This window comes from Rhinolophus hipposideros (assembly GCF_964194185.1).
Source record: "Rhinolophus hipposideros genome assembly, chromosome: 3".
In the NCBI taxonomy this organism is placed as follows: domain Eukaryota; kingdom Metazoa; phylum Chordata; class Mammalia; order Chiroptera; family Rhinolophidae; genus Rhinolophus; species Rhinolophus hipposideros.
In genome coordinates this window covers 49,870,157-49,893,155 of record NC_138049.1, presented here as the reverse complement: position 1 = coordinate 49,893,155, position 22,999 = coordinate 49,870,157, and the positions used below count along the sequence as shown (strand labels likewise).

The 22,999-nt window shown below is 40.8% G+C and overlaps 1 protein-coding gene across 1 annotated transcript in view; it reads right to left on the bottom strand.

Moving 5' to 3' along the window:
- Positions 1-5,713: 5,713 nt before the first annotated feature.
- Positions 5,714-22,999, bottom strand: part of PREP (prolyl endopeptidase) — a 111,398-nt gene continuing 94,112 nt past the window's right edge. Inside the window, exons 11-15 of the mRNA XM_081035067.1 lie at positions 19,704-19,840; positions 16,921-17,015; positions 13,731-13,862; positions 7,947-8,103; positions 5,714-6,452 (exon numbers count right to left, since the gene is read on the bottom strand). Coding sequence (XP_080891193.1) covers positions 6,158-6,452; positions 7,947-8,103; positions 13,731-13,862; positions 16,921-17,015; positions 19,704-19,840 — 816 coding nt within the window. The 3' untranslated portion in view covers positions 5,714-6,157. The remainder of the gene's footprint in view (positions 6,453-7,946; positions 8,104-13,730; positions 13,863-16,920; positions 17,016-19,703; positions 19,841-22,999) is intronic.

The following is a 22,999-nucleotide window of genomic DNA, read 5'->3' as shown; positions in this document are numbered from 1 at the left end:
TAATCCCACATGTATATTTTTTCTCTTACTTCCCTTGCCCGAGAGGATATATCAGTAAAAATCTTACTCCAGGTAATATCTGGAAAGTTTCTTCCTATATTTTTTTCTAGGAGTTGTATGGTTTCAGATCTTACTTTTAAGTCTTAATCCATTTTGAATTTATTATTGTATATGGTGTAAGGAGGTGGTCCAGCTTCATTTTTTTGCATGTGTCTGTCCAGGTTTCCCAGCACCATTTATTGAATAGACTGTCTTTACCCCATCGTACATTCTTACTTCCACTGTCAGATTAAATGGCCATATAGGCATGGATTTATTTCTGGGCTCTTTATTCTGTTCCATTGATCTATGCATCTGTTTTTATGTCAGTACCAAGCTGTTTTGATTACTGTAGCCTTGTAGTATAATTTGATGTTAGGTATCATTATACCTCCCACTTTGTTCTTATTTCTCAAGATTGCTGAAGCTATCTGGAGTCTTTTATGCAAGGATTATATGTTGTATTTCTGTGAAAAATGTCCTTGGTAGTTTGATAAGAATTGCGTTGAATCTGTATATTGCCTTAGCCAGGATGGACATTTTAACGATATTAATTCTTCCCATCCATAAGCATGGTATGTGTTTCCATCTATTTATATCTTCTTTAATTTCTCTCTTCAGTGTCTTATAATTTTCTGAGTACAGATCTTTTACTTCTTTGGTTAAATTTATTCCCAGGTATTTTATAATCTTTGAAGCAATTGTAAATGGGACTGTTTTAATTTCTCCTTCTGATATTTTATTATCGGTATATACAAATGCAACTGATTTCTGAATATTAATTATGAATCCTGCTACTTTACTAAATTAATTTATCAGTTCTAATAGTTTTTTTGGTGGAGTCTTTAGGGTTCTCTATACATAGTATCTCCATATAATGACGATTTTACTTTCTCCTTACCAATTTGGATGCCTTTATTTCTTTTTCTTGTCTGACTGCTATTGCTAGAACTTCCAGTACTATGTTGAATAGAAATGGAGAAAGTGGGCAACCTTGCCTTGTTCCTGATCTTAAGGGGAATGGTTTTAGCTTTTCTCCACTGGTATAATATTAGCTGTGGGTTTATCATATATGGCCTGTATTATGTTGAGATATGGTCCCTCTATTCCCATTTTCTTAAGAGTTTTTATCATAAATGGCTACTGGATTTTGTCAAATGCTTTTCCTGCATCTATTGATATGATCATGTGATTTTTATTTTTCATTTTGTTAATGTGGTGTATCACATTAATTGATTTGCAGATTTTGAACCACCCTTGCATACCAGGAATGAATCCCACTTGATCATGGTGTATGATCTTTATAATGTATTGCTGAATTCTGTTCGCTAATATTTTGTTGAGGATTTTTGCATCTATGTTCATATGGGATATCGGCCTGTAGTTTTCTTTCTTTTTTTTTGTAATGTCTTTGTCTGATTTTGGGATCAGGGTGATAGTGGCCTCGTAAAAAGTGTTTAGGAGGCTTCCTCCCTTCTGGAATTTTTTGAAGAGCTTGCAGAGAATAGGTGATAATTCTTTTTTGAATGTTTTGTAAAATTCACCTGTAAAGGCATCTGGTCCAGGGCTCTTGTTTGTTGGGAGCTTGTTGATCACTGATTCAATTTCCCTGGTGGTACTCAGTCTATTCAGGTTTTCTGTTTTCTTCTTGAGTTAGCCTTGGAAGGTTGTATGCTTCTAGAAAATTGTCCATTTCTTCCAGATTGTCTAATTTGGTGGCATACAGTTGCTCATAGTAATTTCTTAACATTTTTTTTTTTTTTTTTGTATTTCTGTGGTGTCTGTTGTCACTTCTCCTCTTTCATTTCTGATTTACTAATTTGGGTCCTCTTTCTCTCTCTCTCTCTCTCTTTTTGTTTTTGTTTTTTTGATGAGGCTGGTAAAGGTTTGTCAATTTTGTATATCTTCTCTAAAAACCAGCTCTTGGATTCATTGATCTTTTGTATTTTTTTTTTTTTTTTTTTTGGTCTCTAATTTATTTCTGCTCTGATCTTTATTATCTCCTTCCTTGTGCTCCCTTTGGGCTTATTTTGCTGTTCTTTTTCCAGATCCCTTAAGTGTGAGGATAAACTGTTGATTAGTGATTTTTCTTGTTTCTTTAGGTAGGCCTGCAAAGCTATAAATTTCCCTCTTAGGATTGCTTTCGCTGCATCCCACAGATTTTGGATTGTTGTGTTTTCATTTTCGTTTGTCTCAATATCTTTTGATTTCTTCCTTGATCTAATGGTTGACCCTTCATTATTTAGTAACATGTTATTCAGCCTCCATGTATTTGTTTGTATTCCAGTTTTTCTTCCTGTAGTTGACTTCTGATTTCACAGCACTGTGGTCAGAGAAGACAATTGGTATGATTTCAATTTTCTTAAATTTATCAAGACTTGTTTTGTGGCCTAATGTGGTCTATCTTGGAAAATGTTCCATGTACGCTTGAGAAGAACGTGAATTTTGCAGCTTTGGGGTAAAATGCTCTGAAAATATCGACTAAATCCAAGTGGTCCAATGTGTCATTTAAGGCCGTTGTTTCCATATTGATTTTCTGTCTGGAAGACCTGTCCCTTGTTGTCAGAGGTGTGCTGAAGTCCCCTACTATGACTGTTACTGTTGATCTGTCTTTATGTCCTCTTGTCGGATGGATCCCTTTATTATGTAGTGCCCATCTTTGTCTTTTAATATATTCTTTATTTTAAAGTCTATTTTGTCAGATATAAGTATTACAACCCCAGCTTTTTTCTCACTTCCATTTGCATGAAATATCTTACTCTAACCCTTCACTTTCAGCTTGTGTGTGTCTTTTGATCTGAGGTGAATCTCTTGTATATAGCATATGCATAAGTCTTGCTTTCTTATCCACTCAGCCACCCTCTATCTTTTGATTGGAGCATTTAATCCATTTATGTTTAAAGTGATTATTGATAGGTACAGTTATTGCCATTTTCTATTTGTAGTTAGATTGTTTTCATCGGTATACAGAAGCCCTTTTAATATTTCCTGCAGTGCTGGCTTGGTGGTGATAAATTCCTTTAGCTTATTCTTTTCTGGGAAGCTCTTTATCTGTCCTTCAATTTTATATGATAGCCTTGCTGGATAAAGCAATCTGGGTTGTAGGCCTTTGTTTTCTATCACTTTGAGTACCTCCTGCCACTCCCTCCTGGCCTGCAAGGTTTCTGTAGAAAAGTCATTTGATAGTCTTATAGGAGTTCCCTTGTATGTAATCTTCTGCCTTTCTCTTGCTGCTTTTAGGATTCTCTTTTTGTCTTTAACCTTTGCCATTTTAACTATAACATGTCTTGGTGTGACCTGTTTGAGTTTATCCTGGATGGAACTCTCTGCACTTCCTGGGTTTGTATGTCAGTTTCCTTCACCAGGTTAGGGAAGTTTTTGGTTATTACTTCAAATATGTTCTCGATCCCTTATTCCCTCTCTTCACCTTCTGGTATTCCTATGATGTACATGTTGTTGCACTTGATGTTATCCCAGAGGTCTCTTAAACCATTTTCATTGTTTTTTTATTCTTTTTCTTTATTTGTTGTTCCACTTGGGTGATCTCTGCTAACTTGTAATCTAAGTCGCTGATTCGATCCTCTGCCTCATCTAACCTGCTGGTAATTCCTTCAAGTGTGTTCTTTATTTCAGTTATTGCATTCTTTAGTTCTAACTGGTTATTCATTATGATTTCTCTATCTTTCTTTATGTCGTCACTAAGCTCCTTAAGCATTCTTATCATCAGTGTTCTGAACTCTGTCTCTGATAGGTTGGTTACCTCTATTTCATTTTGTTCCAATTCTGGAGGTTTCTTCTGTTCTTTTATTTGGGACATGTTTCTTTGTTTCCCCATTCTGGCTGACTCCCTGTGTTTGCTTTGATGTATTAGGTAGATCCTTAGGGTTCTTGGTTTTTGCTGCGTGATCTTATGTAGTATGTGTCCTTTATGTTTGACTTGCGCCACTTCCCTATTCTCCTGTGTGTGTGCTCCAAAGGTGACCCTTGGATTGTGTATATTGTCCTGTTAAAGTTGATCTTTAATTACTTTTAGATTGTCAATAGGTGGGATTGACTCCTAGGCTGACTAGTTGTGAGACTTGGCTCTGCCCACAGTGGATGATCTGCTGTGTGAGCGTTGACTGCTCAAATGAGGCTTGGCTCCTATGGGCTCTTGTGCTTGTAGAGAATTCCCTCTGGGTGTGTCACTTGTAGGTCAGACCCGGTAATACTCTGGTTTGGTCTGGAGTTGGCCTCTGGGTATGTTGACTCTTGTGCCTCTTGGGCTGGGCCCTGGTGTAGGGCAATTTCAGAACAAAGCAAATCGCCAAGCACAACAACAACAAAGAAAAAACCAAATACACTCACATGTAAAAACAACCAATAACCCACACTCAACACAGGCAAAAATATCAAAAGATACAAAAACAAAACAAAACAAAAAAAGCAGCGCCAGTCTTGGCTTAAACCCACCAAGTAATCTCCAGGTTGTCCTCTGCATCTTGTGCAGGCAGAGCTGGCCAAGTGACACCCAGAGTGAACCTGGCACTGCAATTCTAGATGAGTGGGGCTATGGGGTTTGGATGGTAGGTTTTACAAAGTCAGTGCAGTTTCTGCTCTTGCCTGCATATATGCGCACTGAGAGTAACACAGCCAGCCGTGTCCACGTCTCCTGAGTCTTAGGGCACTTCTTCCGTGTGTGTGTGTGTGTGTGTGTGTGTGTGTGTGTGTAGGGCACAAGATTTCTGAGCTGCTAAAAGCCCAGAGCTGCGTCTGCTACCTGCTGCTGACCCCCGGGTGTGTGTCCACAGTTGTAATTGCCCTGCCCTAGGCAGGCCAGAAAGAGTGGGGGTTGGGGATGGAGGAGTCCTCTCTCCCAGCTCAGCAGTGTCACACTCTTCCCAGCAGCTACAAACTGGGTTCTCCCAGATCCTGGGCCCTACTGCTCCTCTGTAATCTGACACTATTCCTCAGTTCAGGGGCCAGCCTGAGTCTCTGGAAGGGTGAGGGTAGGACTGGGAGAGTGGGGGAAGGGGCACAGGTAAGGTGTTCAAGTCCTTTGTCCGACCTAGGGCCCAGCTGGAGGTCTCAGCTGAGGTTACTGCCTTAAACTCTGGATATACTGCTCTCCCGGCAGGAGAGATCAGCTGTGGGATGCAGGGAAAGAGCCCACCTTCTGGCTCTTGTGATCTCTCTTGTACCATCCTGGGGCCCCCTGCATCTTCGCAGCCAGGGTTGCAGCTGTGTCTCCCCTCTGCTCCCTTTTCCCTTGCTCGCCCAGTTTGCCCACCTTCAAGTAATCCTCAAATGAGTCTCTGAGCTGTTTTGTGTGATGAGCAGAGAGTCCTTTGACAGGTTACAGATGTTGAATTTGTGGTAAGTTCCAAAGGAGAACTCAAGAAGACCACCTCCCTGCCGCCATTTGTATGACGTCACTCAGTCTTTGTGTTTCTTTAGATCTGAAGTGAGTCTCTTGCAGGCAGCATTATAGATGGGTCTTATTTTTTTAATCCGTCCACCCACCCTATGTTTTTTGTATGGACTATTTGGCTCATTTACATTTAAAGTAATTATCGATAGGTATGTACTTATTGCCATTCTATTAATTGTTTTCTGGTTGTTTTTGTAGTTCTCTGTTCCTTTCTTCTCTTACTGAGGTGCCCTTCAAAACAAACTCACTAGAAATAAAGCCTCCCATTCTTAAATAACATTTATTATTGTGGCAAAGAAGTCTTTTTCATGAGACCAGTTCTCATATTTATTTAGGTATGTTATGATTATAGAAGCAAATTTCACTGAACTGCTATGTATATGGAGTATGTCTGACTACAACTCTTAATTCAGCAATCTAATATTCACAATGTGTTGGCTGCCACTTAGCTACTTATCCAAACATGCCTTTTTTATTTTTTTAAAACATGTGCCTGCACAGGATGAAAAAGAAAAACGCCAAGGGCTTGCTACAAAGGAGAAGCCTAAAAAAGATAAAATTATTCCTGCAGCAGTTCTGCGCAACTGCAGTCTGTGAGTGCAGGAATAGTGTTCGTGTGGGGAAGCATTATGCCCAGTGGTTTCTCGGTGTTGACGGTGTGAAAGCCCTTGAGGTTTTCTGCGGCTGTCAGGAGAGATGAGAGTCCATCTACTGAATCCAGTCGATGTTGAGGCACCGCGCTATGAAGGCAAACATGTCTGAGACTTCTTCTATCACTTTGGCTGTGGGCTTCCCAGCCCCGTGGCCTGCCTTGGTGTCCACATGGATAAGCAAGGGGTTGCTTTGCTTCCGGCTGCGGCCCACGATGTACTGAAGGGTGGCAATGAACTTCAGGGAGTGAAGTGGGACCACACGGTCATCGTGGTCGGCAGTGAGGAGAAGCATGGATGGGTACTGGATGTCATCTGCTTCTGGTAACTTCACATTGTGCAGTGGAGAGTATCTGAAAGGCACATCAAACAGTGGTGTTTGTTCACTAGGATACTCAAGGAAGATGGGAGTTGGGGGGGCACAGTTACCAGCCTAGTGTCACTAGCAATGAGGACTGCAGCTAACTAGTACGTGGGTGACACTGTACACTCCGCTTGCACCATCAGGCTACTGGAAACTGGGGAAAGCTGTCGCTTATCTGGCTCCTACTTTGGAAGACTGTCAGAGAGAAACTCACGGGGCTGTTGAAATAACCTGAACTGTATGCACGCTTACTGTCTTGAGTATTTTCCTTTTCTTTAGACTTTTTCACTGCTACAAAGTGAACTGTCTTTTTAAATCCCTGATTGTGGATATAAATAGTGCAAGCCTTTCTCTTTTGGAAGAACTTGAAATTCTCCATGCACAGAAGCATTCTGCCCTTTTACTATGTGGAAAACCTCTATTTCAGGTGCAGTGTGGCAGTCTTAGGAAGATCACGGTCTTCTCTGAGCCTAGTTTCCTGTCTGCGCATCTCCTACTGACTCCAGCAGAGAGAAACTGCCTTTGGCGCCAATGTGAGAACCCGAGTGGAGAAGGCACCTTCTGAAGTACAAGGTAAGCTGCCAGATGAGTGATCAGAAAGGGTTTTAAACATAAAAGCATACTTGGGTTCAACAGTGATTACTAACAGTTAAGTGAGCGAAATATCTGGATATTGGATATTTTTTTTTTTAACATTTCATTCAATATGGTGTCATGTTTTTCAAAGGGTTCAGTATTAATTTATGTAATCAACTATTTTAGTAGAGTTTGATATTGGAGGTAAATAGTTGCAGTCTGGGATGGCTCATCTGGGTTCTCTGGTCTCTCAAGCCTGAAATCAAGGGCTCAGCAGTGTGGGCTCTTATTGGGAAATTCTGGAAAAAAGTCTTTCCAAACTCATTCAGGTTGCTGGCAGAACTCGGTTCCATGAGGATGTAGGCCTGAGGTCTCTGTTGTTTTTATGGCTGTTGTTCTCTAGAGGCCCCCTTCTTCTATCTTCAAAGCCAGCAATGGTGGGTCAAGTCCTTCTCATGCTTTCAATCTGTCTGACCTCCCTTTCTGCTGCATCCCTAACTCCAGCCACAGCTCTGCCTTTCAGAGTTATGTCATTACATTGGGCCTGCATGGATAATACAGGATAATCTCTTTATTTTAAGGTCTGCTGAGTTGTAATCTTAATTTCATCTGCACAGGCCCTTCACCGCAGTACCTAGATTAGTGTTTCATTGAAGAATCTTGGGCGGGGCCATCTTTAGAATTCTGCCTATCACATCTTGGTAGTTTTTGTTCAAGACGAGAACAAAACAAGGAAGACAGATAGGTATTAACCATCATTTCCCCTACTTTTGCAGTAAATTATATGCAAATATGAGACACTCGGGAACACGAAGTCAAAACACTTATCTTTTCCTTTTGATTGACTGTTCAGAATTATGATATCAAATCATTAACATATATATGCCAATATGAATTAGAACCTTACTTGATAAGCCATTCAAAGTGTTGTTTGCTGTCTGAGCACCCATAATCGGTGGTCCAGGCATGACCGATGGTATATTTATGGAACTTGAGCATGTCCATTACTCCAACTTGGGCGATAACACAACCAAAGAGGTCAGGACGCTGGTTCGCACAAGCAGCTAAAAACCAAGACGGAAAGGGAGGCAATACATCATTAAACACTCAAACAAACAAAACCGAAGTAATACTTAGATGCCTTCAGATCCCTGGTTGCGTTTTTTCTTAGGCAGGTGATTTATGACGGTTTCTTCTTGTGCTCTAATGACCCACAAGCTTTCCCCCCCTTCCTTCCAGTATATCTGAGGAGGGGATGGATATTCTCATCAGTAACAGAGATTTACTCCACAAAGTGAATTTCAATGAGAGGGTTATTTGAAAAAGTTCAAGGACTTTCAGAAAAACCTGTGTCCCTTCCTCCCATCCCTACTTGCTTTCACAGGTGATGAGGGAGGTCAAGGAACTTGTTCAGGATCTCAAAACTAGCCTGTGATATAATAATCACTATATATTTAGTCATTCCCATTCCTGGCACAGAGCTCCTAAAACCTTAGAATTTCATGAGTGATAAGGATGAGAGAAGTGTCTGTGGTGATTCATAACTAGCCCCTTTCAACCATACCGAGCTTGAGCTTATGCTAAGGATGTGACTTCTGGGCCCCAAGAGAGCTTCAGGCTGGAGACCAGTTGCCAGAGGAACCAACCGTGTGATTAGAGGGTTGGAACTTTCAGCTTAACCCCTTGACCCCCCACCATGACTTCTGGGAAGGGGAGAAGGGCTAGAGCTTAATCATCCACAGTTAATTTAATCATCGTGCCTACAAAACAGAACCCCCATAAAATCCCCTAAACTACAGAGTTCAGACAGCTTCCAGGTTGGTACATTCAGGTGCTGGAAGGGTGGCGTGCCCAGAGAGGGTATGGAAGCTCTGCACACACCCCACATCCATTGCTTACCCTATGTGTCTTCCATCTAGTGCTTCCTGGGTTCTGCCCTTTATAACAAACCAGTAAAAGTAAGAGTGTTCCTGAGTTCTATGAGTTGCTCTAGCAAATTATCAAACCCAAAGGGGGGTTATGGGAACCCCGATTTATAGCCAGTCGGTGACAAGTTTGGGAGGCCCAGGGCTTGTGATTGGCATCTGAAGTGGGGCAGTCTTGTGGGTCTGAGCCCTTACCCTGTGGGGTCTGCGCTAACTCTGGGTCAAGTCAGGAAGGAACTGAATTTAGGACACCCAGATGGTGTGTCTGGAGAGCTGGAGAATTGGTTTATGTGGGAAAGAAACCCACATCACTTGGAAGTGTGGTGAGTAGAAGCAGTTCATACAGTTCAAGGCAGAACAGAGCAGAAAACCCAGCTCAGGGATGTGTCCAATAGCGGCACACCTTCTTGTCCTGTTGTAAAAACACTGTACTTCAGTTACTTACAACTTTTTTTTGATAATTCAACAAATATTTATTGAACATCTGTCATGTGCCTGGCATTAGGCCTGGGGATGTATCAGTGAATATTTTAGTGGACAAGATAAAGAAGTGAACAAGCAATCGTAGTGTAGCAACCACTACTGTTGAGAAAATTTAGGTGCTACCGAAGTAGGGAGTAGGGGCACCTGTCCAGGTGTAAAGCAGTTAGGGAGGAAGTCATATGAAAGCTGGCATGACTAGGAGTTAGTCAAGGGAGATGGAATTTTCCTGCCTCTGGCAAGAAACATAGTTTTCACCCCAATTCTGATTGCTTAATCATAATACTGAACCTGAGTCATACCCTTGGATATCCTGATTCTCTCACCAAGAGGCAGGAGGGGCAGGAATCTTTTAAATAAGCATTCAGTATCCTGTTGGGGGAACTCCACCTCTGGACTTTCCTTAAGGGACCAGGTCTGTCACAGACACAAACCAATTTCTGAACATAAAACTCTGAAAATATAAAGGAGCTATTGGATAAACCAGTAAATTACAAAACAATTCTCCCAATATTGGAATCAGATGGTATTTTCCATGTCTTCTCCCACTAAATCTTAGATTCGCCCATAGTTCTTTCTTTTACACTTCACATATAATCCCAGTGAAAACTCAGTTGGCTCCAATTCAAAATACACCCAGATTCTGACCACTGTTCACTACTTCCATCACTACCTCCCAAGTCCAAACTTTGTCTCTCACCGCACAGAAGTCTCCTGTCTGGCCTCCTGCTTTTTGGTCCTTGCCTCCCTTTCCATCTACACTAACACCATAGCAGGCTCAACGCATGATCCTGTGAAAAAAGTAAGTCAAATTATGACACTTCTCTGCTCAAAACTCCCCCAGAGGCTTCTCATTTTACAGAGTAAACCAGGTCCTCTAGCCTGGCTCTGAGGTCCTGCCTGGTATAGCCTCCCGCCCCCCTCCCGCTCTACTCCCCTGCTCACTGTGCCAGCCACACACGTGGGCCCCCTCACTGTTGCTAGAACACTCCAAACCCATGCTGGCCACTGCTTATCATCTGCCTCTTCTGACTAGAATGAATGCTCCATGAAGGCAGAAGTGTGGTCTGTTTGGGGTAAGAATTTTATCAATATACTTTTAAATATTAACCAAATTATTTTGGATGTATATATTTTACCTCTAAAGGAAAATGCTTTTTCAAGACTACAGATATTCTATTGAGATAAAGAATAATAACAGGAATTCAGGTTTTGACATGACTCAGTATATTTCCAAGACAGGGCAACTGAGTGAATGTGCCACTACCTGACCACTCTCCTCTAAAACAGTGCATTGAATACCCCCCAAATTGTCATGTGTGTGTTTTAAGTTGAGCTTATATGTGCTATTCTACATTTGTGCAACGGTCCCTCCTTTCCTAATGACATTGGATGTAGGACACAGCAAGCAAAGTTTAGGTTCACTGTGCATTACAATGTTTAGTGCTACCGAGAGATAAAATTCAAAGTAAAATTTCATTAACTACCAAAAATTAGGAAAAGCTACTTACAGGCAGTGCCACAAAAAGGTTAAAAGAGCAGAATATGAAACCACAGCGCTAGGCTCCAGCCCAACACCACCATTTTCCAACTGTGTGACACTGGGCAAGCTACTCAACCTCAGTGCCCCAGGGTCCTCCTCTATGAGATGGGATATTACCAGTCCCAGTCTGACAGGCAGCGTGTACCTCCCAGGACAGCATGCATATCAAGGGCTTAGACTGAGCCTGGCACACAAGGTACTCATTATTTTGTGACCTACTGTATTTCCCTGAAAATAAGAACGGGTCTTATCTTAATTTTTGCTCAAAAAGATGCATTAGGGTTTATTTTCAGGTGATGTCTTATTTTTTCATGTACAACAGTCTACATTTACTCAAATAGTCATGTCATCTTCTGGAACATCGTCATAACTCTCTAAACCCCGAATTCTGGCTTGAATTTCTTGCGACTCCATTTCCGGTAGAACCATTGGCCCCAATGTCTCCTGTCCAGCAATAGAGCTCTCCTTAAATGAGCACTTCTTGTCCACGTAGCCTGCTCGTAGTGCATTGGCGACACAGCTGCCAGTGATTTTATCCCAGGAATTCTTCACCCAAGTCAGGACCCCTTGCAGGCTGGGCTTCACAAAGTTTCCACGCTGATTTCTCTCCATTCTATTTTCACTGTAGTCATTGATTTCCATGCGCAAATGGTCCTTAAATGGCTTGTTTATTCCAATATCAAGAGTCTGGAGATAGGCAGTCATTCCTGCAGGAATCATTATTTGATCCATTCTTCTCTCTGTAAGGAAATTCTTCATGTCTTTAGGGAGGTGAGTGCTGGCTGAATCCCAGACTAGCAGACCTCTTTGGCCACCTTGCAAAACAAGTAGCAGCATTAAATCGACCCACTTTCTTATAACTGCTTGTGTTCACCAGGCTTTTTCGGTTTCAAGAACATAAATGCCTGAAACACGTTCAACCTTATCTTTCTTGCCCTTAGTGATGATTAGTGGTGGGGCTTTCTTTCCATCCAGACGAATTGCCAAAATACAGGTAACACGTGCACTTTTGTAACCAGTGGAGGGAATGTAGATTGATGAGGCACCCCTCTGATCAATTCTTGTTTGAGATCCTTGGTCCATAAACACTGCAGTTTCAGCCAGAGCAATCATGTTGGAGAGCTGGTATTTAGAAAAGTCGATGCCATCAACAAAGGACTTAAATGCAAGTACACGTTTCATAACTTCAGCACCTTCCAGCTTGAATAGTGTTGTTCTTAGAGACAGTTCATGTTGCTGAAGGAAGCCATCCAGCCAGTGTTGTGATGCTTTGAATTCTTCTGGGGCTATTTCTAAATGTGGTGCCATTGCAAGGGCAAATGCTTGAATATCAGCCCTGAGCACAACCAAAGCCTTTGCTCTCCTGTCAGCAATCCGTTCACAGATGACATCTTCCAGATCAGGAAATGATGGTTGCTGACCTTATCCACACTTGTGCTTCTCAACATTTCCCTCGTCCACCTGTGGGCTGAAGTTATCATACTCTGCTTGCCATTTTTGGACTGTTCGGAGATCCAACTTCTTCTCTTTGCAGAAAGCCATAAGATTCTTGCCCCAGGAGTCCCGCACGATTCCTTTCTTGTACTCGACAGAATAGCTCTTTCTTTTTGCACTCATCTTGTCTGGGGGTCAAGATATTATTCCCTTTAAATCTACCATTAAATCGAGTGTTAACTGATTATGAGACAGGAGTGGCAAAAAAACTGATGAGTTAAGAATGATGGTCCACACGAAAGCGACGAAAAACTGCAGGCACCAAAATTCAGAAAACGTTTCTTTATTTCACACGAGTGCATTAAGTATGTCTGTTACAACACATGATATATTGAATTATGAAGATTCATATTAGACACAACCATGTCCGTTTATCAGTGCACACATTATTCGTGCGTTGTGTCTGTAGTCCGATTGGTCATTCGGCAGTAAGTTTCAAGTTCATGTTTACATAGGTGTTAACCTCTCTTCCAAAGGTGCCCACTTGGGTATTTACAAATATTTAATTATAATTTATATTATTTATTTTTAAGTATTAATGTCAATAATATTTATTTATATTTAATTATATAATTCAATACATATGTCGTGTGTTGCAATGGACGTACTAAATGCATCTGTCTGGCTGACGATTTTAACTGGGGCTTATTTTTGGGGTAGAGCTTATATTACAAGCATCCGGAAAAACCATGCTAGAGCTTATTTTCCAGTTAGGTCTTATTTTCAGGGAAATGCAGTATGTCATTACTATTGTTATGGACCCATTTATGTACGTACCTCATTCTCCTCATGACTCTTCTCTCTACACCCATATACCCGGTGTATTCAACAAAAGTTTAGTAATGATCACATCTTACAAGTTCTGAATAACATCTTACAAGTTCTGAATAACACAATCAGAAGGGTTATCAGGCTCAGTCCTATGCTGGCTGGACACTAGAAACCTGTCGATCCAGTTGGTGGGGAGAAGGGTCCCACCCGGCTGGGGAGAAAAATGCAGTCCAGCCCAGAAGAGCTCAGAGCAGGCCAGACAGTTTTTAGGCTGTCATGACTCAAGTCTGTATAATGTGGGTTCAGTTGGGTCTTCATGTGTCATTTATCAGATGCCCAAATACAAATGGATTTTGCTTTCTTTGTACCATTGCTCCCACCATGAACCAAAGTAAATCAAGAGCTGCCTACAGACAGTACATTTGAAAACCCCAAGAGTGTTAACTAGTAAGTGCAATAAACAAAATTCAGTCCTCACCCACTAAGAGGCCTCCATTTGAACCTCCATTGATAGTGAGCCTCTTGGGAGACGTGTAACCTTCCTTGATAAGATATTCAGCAGCACACTGAAAGTCATCAAAGCAGTTTTGTTTGTTGGCCAAGATACCACCTACAATGTGCCAAAGTGAAGGACAGTTAATTAACAAAACAGCACATAAAAAACAAAACAAACAAACAAAAAACCCACAACAGATTTACCAAGAGGGAACTCAAATGATGAAGGGAATAGTTTCAACTACTGATCAATTTAAACACAATGGGTTGACACTACATTTAGAAAAATACCTCTTTTGGTATGTGTTGTAGAAATCCATCATCAATACCACAACTGCCCATCCATATGGTGGATTTTTATAATAACTCCTAGATCTTAAAAGGCAAATGCCTTAAAGGGAAGAGATGATCTGTCATGTCAGAGAATCATGAAAACAAACGGGTGAAAGAGAATGTAATAAAAAAGAACCTGTATTTTGGAGAAACTGAACTTTAAAACAAGACCTCTAGCAGTGTTCACTAATTTTCTGAGTTCCGCCTAGCCTGTGATGGTGGGGCTGTGCGTGCTTCTGCCTCCCTAGGAAGATAAAAGCACTTGGCAGAGGTGCACTTCTCACCCCTCTTCTTTGCGGGAGTTTGAAATGGGTAAGTAATGATGAGAAGTAAGTCTTCCAGTTTGGTCTTCCAGTTTAGATAGGAATTAGGTGGGGAGGTGGTGCTGCAGACAGCAGCCCATTACAGTTTCTCAAATCTTGAATGGAGAGGGTCTTAAACATCTCCCCAGAGAATCTGGGCTTTTTCATCTAAAAGGCATTCCAAAGTACAAAACCACACAAAGCAATTACTTAAGGAGAGAAACATTTATAAGGTCTTAGAATACCTAAAAGTAAAGGCCAAATGTCAAAGGCATGCCCTCAGAGAAACAGATGTCTGAAATAACTGCCAGTAAATGAAGAAAACGCAGACAGATCTAATCAGACATTTGAGATTAACCACTTCTGTAGAAATTCGATTAAAGATGAAGCAGTGCTACTAAAAAAATTTTTTCATATCAAAACAAATGTTATTAAGATTTTAATAAGAAATTATTGGGGAATTAGAACAGCTAGGATGACATTGTCCAAGAATAATATCATTTGGGTTATATGACTATATTTTTTAAAGAGCATTAAATTCTAAACTCAATTAACAGAATGGAATTTAGATTTATCAATGTTCAGTATAGTAGAGTGTAACTGGAAAAGGCCCATTTCTGGTCCTTTCACTGCCTAAATTTTGAGAATCAGTCCAAAGGCAGTCTGCTTTTAAGCTCAGTCAAGCTTCATATTTCCCCAGGATTTTGGACAATAAGTTGGTTCTAATTAACACAGAGATTAGAGAGTCATCTTGTTAGTTAGAGTCATCTCTACCTAACACAGAGATGAGAGTTCATCAGGACAAAAGGTACTCTGTCCTCAGGGCAGGGTGGGCACCTGAGCACCAGCCGGGTATTGCAAAGAGGAATCCAAAGTCTTTGGGGATAAGATCACAGGATAAGGTAGTTTTGTATTTAAGTGTGTACGCCACAAACATTTTAACTAGAAAATCAGGCAAGTCAAGCAGTCCAGACTTAGCACATGGATTTGGGATGTAAATCAATCATATGGTATATAGAGATTCTATTCTTAGTCTCCTTTAATCAATCATCTCTTATAATTTCATAGTACGATTTTAATGTAAGTAAATTCTAATATCAGGTCAAAGTCAAAATTATATAATGAATTCTATGCCATTTTAAATACAGTGACAACCGGGCAAGAGGATCCAAGATCAGAATAGATAAGCACTGCTTGCCAAACACAATGACAACTGATGAAGTCTTTGGGGATGACAGGACAGAGGTCAACCTAACATAGCAGGTAGGCCTGGAGCCCATGTGTTAATTAGGAACACTCCCTCTTGCTAAGATGCTCATAGTTTGTTGTCTGATGTCAGCCCTTGGGGGACGTGCTGGGGGGGTCAGGTCTGGGCCTTTCCTACAGCTTGACGCCTAACAGGTACTTATGAAAAATCTCTTTCCAGATCTACATCTTTCTTGATTTGATTTGATGCAGAAAACCTGAGCCTTTCGCCTCAGGATCAGGAAGGCAGAGAAGAGCAAGTGGAGGTACGGATTAGAAGGGCGGTCTCTAATGTTCCGACTGTGGGAGAAGACCCCTCGCCTGGTGCTGCTAACCAACCCCAAGCACTAGTGGCTACCTTTGTCCCAGCAGACCTTCTTATAAATGATGGCTGATGATGAGAGAGGGGAGAAGCATGGAGCTGGAGGAGAGAAGGTGCTTTCCCACATCCTCCTCCAGGGGATACAGGTATAGGGATACAAGAACATCTTGAAACTATTGGTTGGTATATGAATTCCATATGCACAAAAGCCTGGGTGAGGGGGTGTGCTCCATAAAGAAAAGGGAGAGATAGGACTTTAAAAATAAAGATTGTCACATTTTTTTTTAAAAGAATAATCCGGGAATGAAGCTGAGTACAGAAGCAGTATCTTCAATCAACTAGAATACATTCTTCAGAAGGCCAGAGAATGGAGACTCAATCATTAACACCAGAAAAGAAAAACGACTGAGTTCTTGTGTCTAAAACCTGCACGTGACAGTCATAGCAGCAATGCTAGGAAAACGCTCTTTCTCAGCGGTGTTGGGGAAATTAGAGAAAACAAGCAAAAGGAGGCTCGCGATGAGAACAGGAAAGCTCTATTTTAGGCTGCTTTTTTTCTTTTAAGAGAAAATTACCTGTTTTGAGATTGCCAAATAATGCTGAACAGTAAGTAATAAGCTAGGCTAACAGGAGACAGAATAAGTACCAAAAAGCACCTCCCAGATGCACTTCTGACAGTGATAGATAAAACTCTACTCCATGCATTGCTAAAAAAACAAATAATTTTGATTATGGTCTATCATGAATACTTCTGAAAAATATGTACTTCATTACACAGACTACAAAGGAAAATAAAATATGAAAGGACAAATTTGTTTTTAAAGGGGGGAGTGGTGCCTGCAATGTGTTTGAAAATATCCTTATTTTTCATCGTCTAGTCAAAATACTTTTCTGTTCCTCACTCCCCTCAGCTCATTCAAACATAGCTTGGACTATGCCACGTTTGTGTTTCTGTAGAGAAAATACCTCACCTTTATGCCATGTCTCTCCGTATTCACCACCTCCTCGGATGTTGGCCACTGCAAGGATACCACCCATGTGTCTCACGAAGATAAGCCTGGACACACTGAGAAACAGGTACAACAGCCTTCCATTAGCAGCCCAGTGAGGACCACACTGTCTCCCTCCACGTATAATATTTAAATCGGAGCCCAATATTTTTATATTACTTGACTGAAGCAAAAAAAATATATAGCTTATGATGAATGTTTAACTGCAAAGCTCAGGTATTTTCAGGAACATTTAATATATATCATTTTTCTATATTAGTAAATACTTCACGATACAAAGTAGGAATACAAAATTTACAATGCAAACCAAGGGAAAAAGTACAGGCCCTCAGTTCCTACTGAATCTATCTTTTACCAACTATCTTGGCAAGCGAAATACTGCCAGCCATGTGACATTCCCTGGTGTGAACGGGGTGGGACTCCTAGGAACACCCAATAACGGCCCCTGCTACCAGGTTTTTTTTCTTCCTTTTTTGCTATCTCTTTCCAAATTGTTCAAGTTAGAAAAAAGAAAAAACCTCGTTCTGAAACACGGATTTTAAACAGGTTTTCCCATTCCACAGAGACTTAGATGTTAAACTAAACCATCTAGGATGACAAGGCAGAGGAGATGAAGGACACGTACCAGAAAATAAGAATGGAGAGCTCAGGGATGGAGAATGTTTTCTAGAAATAAACAGAAGAAACTACAGCACACAGCTTCTAGGAAAAAGAATGAAGTCCTTTGGAAGCCTTGGATTTTACGTTTTTCTCCTCCTCTTTCCACTCTGATCCTAAAAATGCTGAGTAACATTTTTCTACTTGCTATTAAAATTAATTTGTCTTTGACAACTATTTCTGAGAATGTTATCCTTCTGCCTTTAGTAACTAGGGAAACCATGGGCTTCTGCAACGTGGGGCTCTAGAAGGTCTGACAGTTTAATTTCCTAGATCTCGGGGCTAAAGAGGAAAGGATAGTTGGGGTAGGTGATCAGACCATGTAGCCATACCAGATTGGCCTAATAGATTTTCAATCACTTGGTTTTTTTAAAAATATTTTTCATTCACCTCTAATGGTCTTTACTGAAACTACCAACATACTCACTGGGATCTGGGATGAAGATGGCACAGGAACCATTCCTTACTCCTCTCCTGAAGTCCAACAGAGCATGCTTCATAAATAAACTTATTGCACAAATCAACAAAAACAAGTGGCTTTAGCTACAGACCTGCTCAGGAATCAGTGTTGTTTTGATCCTAGCCACCCTGTGGGGATCAAGGGGATGGGGCTCAAGGTACAGATTTCTGACTCATTCATTAGCTGAAGCACGTGTTCACTGGCCACACATTCAGACATCACTGTGACTTGAAACAAGCATGTATTTCTTCACTTTGAGTGAAAAGAGGGGCAAACCATGACACACTCTATTTTTTGTTGTAAGGATTAGGGCATTTTTTGTTGTAAGGATTAGGGCACTCTAAGGAACCAACAGCTACTGGCTTACATTTTTAGACTAATAATCACAGAGAATAACTATGGCATGTAGACATACTAATGGAACAGTGACTCTCATTGCCTGGGCAACGCTGGTCCGTCTGTGGGCTCAGGCCTTGCCTAGGATGGTGCTTGGTACAGAGGAGGCATTAGAGGATGTAAATGGCGCTATCATTGCACAATGAGCAAACAGCCACCATACGCGCTTCTCATTAGTTGCCCTTCAATTTAATCATAAAAGGATGCCTTACAAATCTTCTGAAAACACTGTTCTACATGATGATTGTATACCTTCATAAGCTCCTAACAAAAGGGTAACATCAAACTCGTTAGCCAGATATTCAAGACAGTCCACAATTTGGCTACCAACTACTTTAAGGGCAGGAACCACGTTTCAGACTTACATTAAATCCTATAAAAGGAGCAGAGTGATCTGCTGATGTCAGGTACTCAAAACAAAGGTAACAGTTTTCTTGTATTTAAATTGAGGACAGCTGGTGGAATCTACTCTGAGTTTATGTTCTGATAGTCACCAGCCCATTCATCTTTCCCGAACAGGAAAGATGAATCTGAATCAGATTTCACGGGAAGTACTATTTAGAGGATGGTTTAATGCTGGTCTTGCTGATAGGAGTCTCCTTGCTTTTATTAAAAATGTTGAAAGCAAATTCCATTTTGTCCTATGAATGGGATATTAAAATCAAGTTTACAAATAACTGACAGAAGATATTTTTATATAAAAAGTATCATATGTATAAATTTAGATTTTTCTCCCTGAACGTAAGTTGCTGGGAAATAATCACAGAACAGTTTAAAATGAAGTGATAGAGTATACAGAAAATATATTTATGGCTGAATCTTAAGACAGTCTGTTTTAAGACTGTGTGCTGCCAAAAAATGTAATTCTTAGCTGAACACCCATTCCTTCTGCAGAGAACACTGAGGGCAGTGTTAGCAAATGACTAATGCTAAAGGAAGGAGTTTCCCTTCCAGACTCCCCTGGCACTACCTTCTGTAGCCCGGCAGCTACAGCTTCAGCAGCCAGTTCCCAAACAGCCTACTCCACCGAAGACACAAGTTTACCTTGTAGTGATCCTGAAATTCCTGACCCAAAACGCACGTATGTAACACATAATCCTGCCTCTCCATGAAAGTGACAAGCAAGAAATACATGGTTAAACATATTAGAAAACATGATTTAGTAGACTGGTCTTTGGTTTCTTTCCACTGTATGGAGAGGATCAAATGCATGCTGAAGTGCCATGCTTACCTGTAGTTGGGTGTGATCGATATGTTGAAGCCACCATAGCCATATAAGAAAGCAGGATGAGAGCCATCCAATTTTATGCCCTTTTTATGTACGATGAACATTGGAATCTTTGTACCGTCCTTGCTAGGGTAGAAAATCTAGAACAAAAGAGAGAATAGAGTTGGCATTACTTAGTAAACACTTGCATGTTTTCACATGGGACACAGACAGGTAGTCAGTTCTTTCTTCAAGATACACAGTAGTAACACAATGGAAATCCAGTATCACTTTGCCTATTTGCTGGTGGAGCATGTTTCAGTTGTTATGGAAACAGTGTGGAGTAGTGAAAAGCACATGGGTCTGAAAATAGGAAGACTTGAATTTGAATTCTTATTCTACAACCATCTAGCCGGATGACCTTGGGCCTGCTGTTTATCCTCCTGCAGACTCAGTGGTTCATTCCTGAAATGTCACCCTCACGCCCACCTCTCAGCGCCTTCTGAGGCACATAGAAAACAGATGTTTGTTTTCCACTTCCAGCAATGGAAAAAGTCACATTTGGCCATCCTGCCAAATGATTCAATCTAGGGAGATTTATTTTCTAGAAAAGAAATTTCGTGTTCAACTTTAAATGTTAATATACTCGATCGACCCTCCTTCATTTTTCAATTTCAACTATTAAATAAATGTTATAACAACAAGAACACATGTATTAGCTTAGAGCGTTGATGACAAACAACATAGAAATCCTATTATTCCTAGTCAAACAAAGACATTTTCTTCTGTATTTTTAATTAAGGCTCGTGAAACCTTCTTGAATCTGGGCAACCTCAGACAAGTTGAGTCAACATTCTATATTCATTACTTTCTGGTTAAAGGAATAAAAGAAAAAGTAAGAAAGAGTACACTAAATGCTATTCAAATGAGAAGCCATAGAATAAGTGATAGCCACCCAAAGCTGATAATGGCTTCTTCTAGACAGAAAACCTGTCAATAGCTTTCTCTTTGGGCAAACATGGTGTCTTCACCCCAACTGACACCTGGAAAGTACCCACCTGAGAACTGTCGTGCTGACCTTGTCCATTACAGTCAAGGGCATTAAGCCTTTACACTTAGTGGAACTTGCAGCCATATTACATCCAAAGCTTTTAAAAGTAGCATTTCTATTGTAGGAAGATGCTACAAAGTGCTTGGAAATAAACAGTGGGGGGCAGGGAAGGGAGAGGGAAGAGGCCATGCAGATTTGGAATAAGGCAAAACAGGGCCACAATAAATGCTTACGAGTCTGGAAATTTTAGAAGCCTGCCAAGAAATTGTAGTAGAAAAAGCGTTGTTTCTGATGTGTGGAGAAATACTGAGATTGGTAAATGTGACAGTTTAGGAATCAAGGAGAATGCTCTGCAGGTTCAAAATTATCAGAGGGGCCAGTTTTATTTAAAGACACTTAGTGGCAGTTAGTTACTAACAGAGAGTGACTGTGTGGGTGGTATAAGCAAATGCAGAGTAAGAGGAACACGTTTCAAGTGATTGGGTGGAACTACTACTGAGCTAAAATCCAGGGCCTGCACCTAAGACTTGGGGAGAATTTGGAGCACTCTAAGCACAGCCTCGCAGGAGCAGGGAGCAACTGGGCTCACAGACTGTACCTTCACCACAGAGTCAGCTGTTCAAAAACTGGTGTTCTCTCCAGTCACCCCCGACTTCCCACCTACCCTCAAATGCCTGCCCTAGCACCTAATCCCTCTCCAGCCAGCTCATCCCTCTGTAGGCAACACCCTCCTGTGCACCCTTCAGCCAGTCGGCAGGACCGACTCACCTCTAGTGCCCACTAAACTGACTCTCAGCTCCTCCTCCTATCTGCAGGGTGCTCCCCCTTGTTGCTTTGTGACAGTCCGGTTTCCTTCTCTGGCACCACTTTTCTTGCTACCACCTGTAGGATTCCCAATGCCTACAAGTAGATCTGCAAGGCTCCCATCTAGACCCAGGACAAACACATCCTTTTAGAATACCAACAGGAGCACAAAAGTTAAGCTGGTGTGGTTCAGATGCTATTTTAACATTTTGAATACTGTCCACACATGAAAGGTCACTGTGAAGATGATTACAATAAAATCATCTTCAAGAAAACTCTTTACAAGTAGACTATTTCAGTCTTGAAATAAACACACCTCATATATATTAGGTTGGTGCAAAAGTAATTACGGTTTAAAGGGTTAAAAATAATTGCAAAAACCGCAATTACTTTTGCACCAACCTAATATATGTATGCATATTTTATCAAATTACACACACACACACACAGCAGTATTCTTTGCCCTTTCTATTTACGGAAAGGCAATTGATACTAAACCTGAACCTGACTCTTCAATAAAGGACAAACTAAATCCTGAGACTTTTGATAACTATGGAAAGAATTTACTGTTTCCCTGAAAATAAGACCTAGCCGGACAATCAACTCTAATGCATCTCTGGGAGCAAAAATTAATATAAGACCTGCTCTTATTTTCGTATAATATAAGACCTGGTCTTATAATATAAGACCAGGTCTTATATTAATTTTTGCTCCAAAAGACGCATTAGAGCTGATGGTCCGGCGAGGTCTTATTTTCGGGGAAACACAGTAGTTCTTGAAAAACCTTCTGCCAACTTCACTCCCTGTCTACAACCCCAGAGAAAGGACACTCAGCCTTGCTTCCATTCCTTACCAACTCCACCACTCTTCTAATTACCGCAATATTCTCTTTTTGTGTTTTCTCCCTTTCCTTGGTATAAACAGACTCAAATTTCTCCTGTCCAATATAACAAAAAACCAAAACCTTTTGTATTGCCCCATCTGCCTCTTAGGCTAAATTTCCATCTCCCTCTTCCTTTCTGATCAAACATATCCACAGTAACCTATACTCACAGGCTCACACTTTCCTGCCTTATTCACTCCTCTGTCCCCACCACTGCTCTATCAAAGGGCATCAATGAACGTTGTCTTTCTTCTTGTCCCTCCATCCCTACTTCTACCCAATGGTGTAGACCCCTCCTAAATTTTTCGTAAATTTATAAAGACACATCTAACTATATGTATTCACACACACACTGGTTATTGTTATGTAGCAATACATAGAATCAGGCTAATAATATTGGGCTACAACTGACTCCTCCCACTCTTCACTTAGCAAGACATCATGAATTCTTTCCAGGTTAAAACACCCAGATTTATCTTATTAAAAAAAGTGTTGTCTAGTATTTTATTGCATGGATGTACACAATTTATTTAACCATTTGCTCACTGATATTCAGACTATTCTTTTTTTCCTGTCATCAAT